General features: G+C 30.1%; 1 protein-coding gene across 5 annotated transcripts in view; it reads right to left on the bottom strand.

Moving 5' to 3' along the window:
- The window catches only part of Kansl1l (KAT8 regulatory NSL complex subunit 1 like), a 129940-nt gene that overhangs the window by 62113 nt on the left and 66625 nt on the right, over window positions 1-1202 (bottom strand). For all 5 annotated transcript variants that reach the window (XM_023710047.1, XM_023710048.1, XM_004626713.2 and 2 more), the window contains one exon: window positions 935-1076. In XM_023710047.1, coding sequence (XP_023565815.1) covers window positions 935-1076 — 142 coding nt within the window. The remainder of the gene's footprint in view (window positions 1-934; window positions 1077-1202) is intronic.

Raw genomic sequence — 1202 nt, 5'->3', positions numbered from 1 at the left:
TGATGGCTTTTCTACTTCCATTCAACATTGGAAACTAGTCACAGTAATTAGATAAGAAAATAAGTAAGTATCCAAGTTGTAAAGAAAGAAGTGAAATTATCTTTTTTTTTGAGCTTAGGAGTAGGAAACTCATTTTTTTACTAAAAAACCTATTAGAATAAATATGTTTAGCAAAGTAACAGGATATAAAGTCAATAAATAAAAAGCAGTAGTATTTCTATATATTAAAAATGAACAATCTGAAAAGAAAATTACAACACAATTCTACTTACAGTAATATCAAAAATAAAACACAACAATAAATATAGTAAATATTTAATCAATGAGAAAAAGACCTATAAAAGGAAACTACAAAATATTCATGACACAAATTAAAGATGTAGATAGAGTAAAACACTCTTACTCTTTATGAACTAGAAAAAAATATTAAGATGTTGATAGTAATAACCAATATGAAGATAGATACTCAATATTATTCATATATTTAGGACTACTAAAATGTAACATAAAAACAGTTTATATGATAAATTTTGTTATGTTTATTTTGCTACAATAAAAAATCTGGAAACTGGGCATAGTGGCAGCCACATAGTGGCTGACACAGGAGGACTGTGAGTTTATGGCCAGTCTTGGCTACAAGATTCATGCCAGCCTAAAGAACATAGTGAGAGCAGTTTGGTTTTTTTTTTTTTTAATAAGAAAATATATTAATTTCTACTGCCTGGAATCCAGTAAAGAAGTTCCAAAATACTCAGAGCCTGATAAAATGATTTTAGTAAACACAAAAAGGTTTTGCAAAGGTAACTTTAATTTATAGCAACTAAGGTATCAAAACTCTTAATAAAAGTAGCTACAGTTTATAAAACTTCATAAAATTATATGTGATGAAACTAAAACAATAACAATTTCAACAAAAATAAAACACAGACAATACCTTGGAAGCACGAATCTGCCTATGAACATCTGTCAGTTGTTGGATTTTGTATTCTAGCTCTGAAATCTGGGCTTGAAGCCATGTCCACCGGCTGCCAACTCTTGCTCTGTCTACGAGCCACTTCCATTCAGTACTGCAGTTACTGTGAACAAGAAGAACACTGTTAGTCAAAGTACAAAGCCAATGAAGATTGCAGGCTGCTTAATAATTTCCGTGAGTCCAAGCATAAAATCCTACTTCCTTTACAAAACAGCTAATTACATGAAGG

Source organism: Octodon degus, unplaced genomic scaffold (assembly GCF_000260255.1).
Source record: "Octodon degus isolate 3935 unplaced genomic scaffold, OctDeg1.0 scaffold00016, whole genome shotgun sequence".
Lineage (NCBI taxonomy): Eukaryota > Metazoa > Chordata > Mammalia > Rodentia > Octodontidae > Octodon > Octodon degus.
Note: the sequence above shows the minus strand (reverse complement) of the source record. Positions and strands in the feature narration are given on the sequence as shown.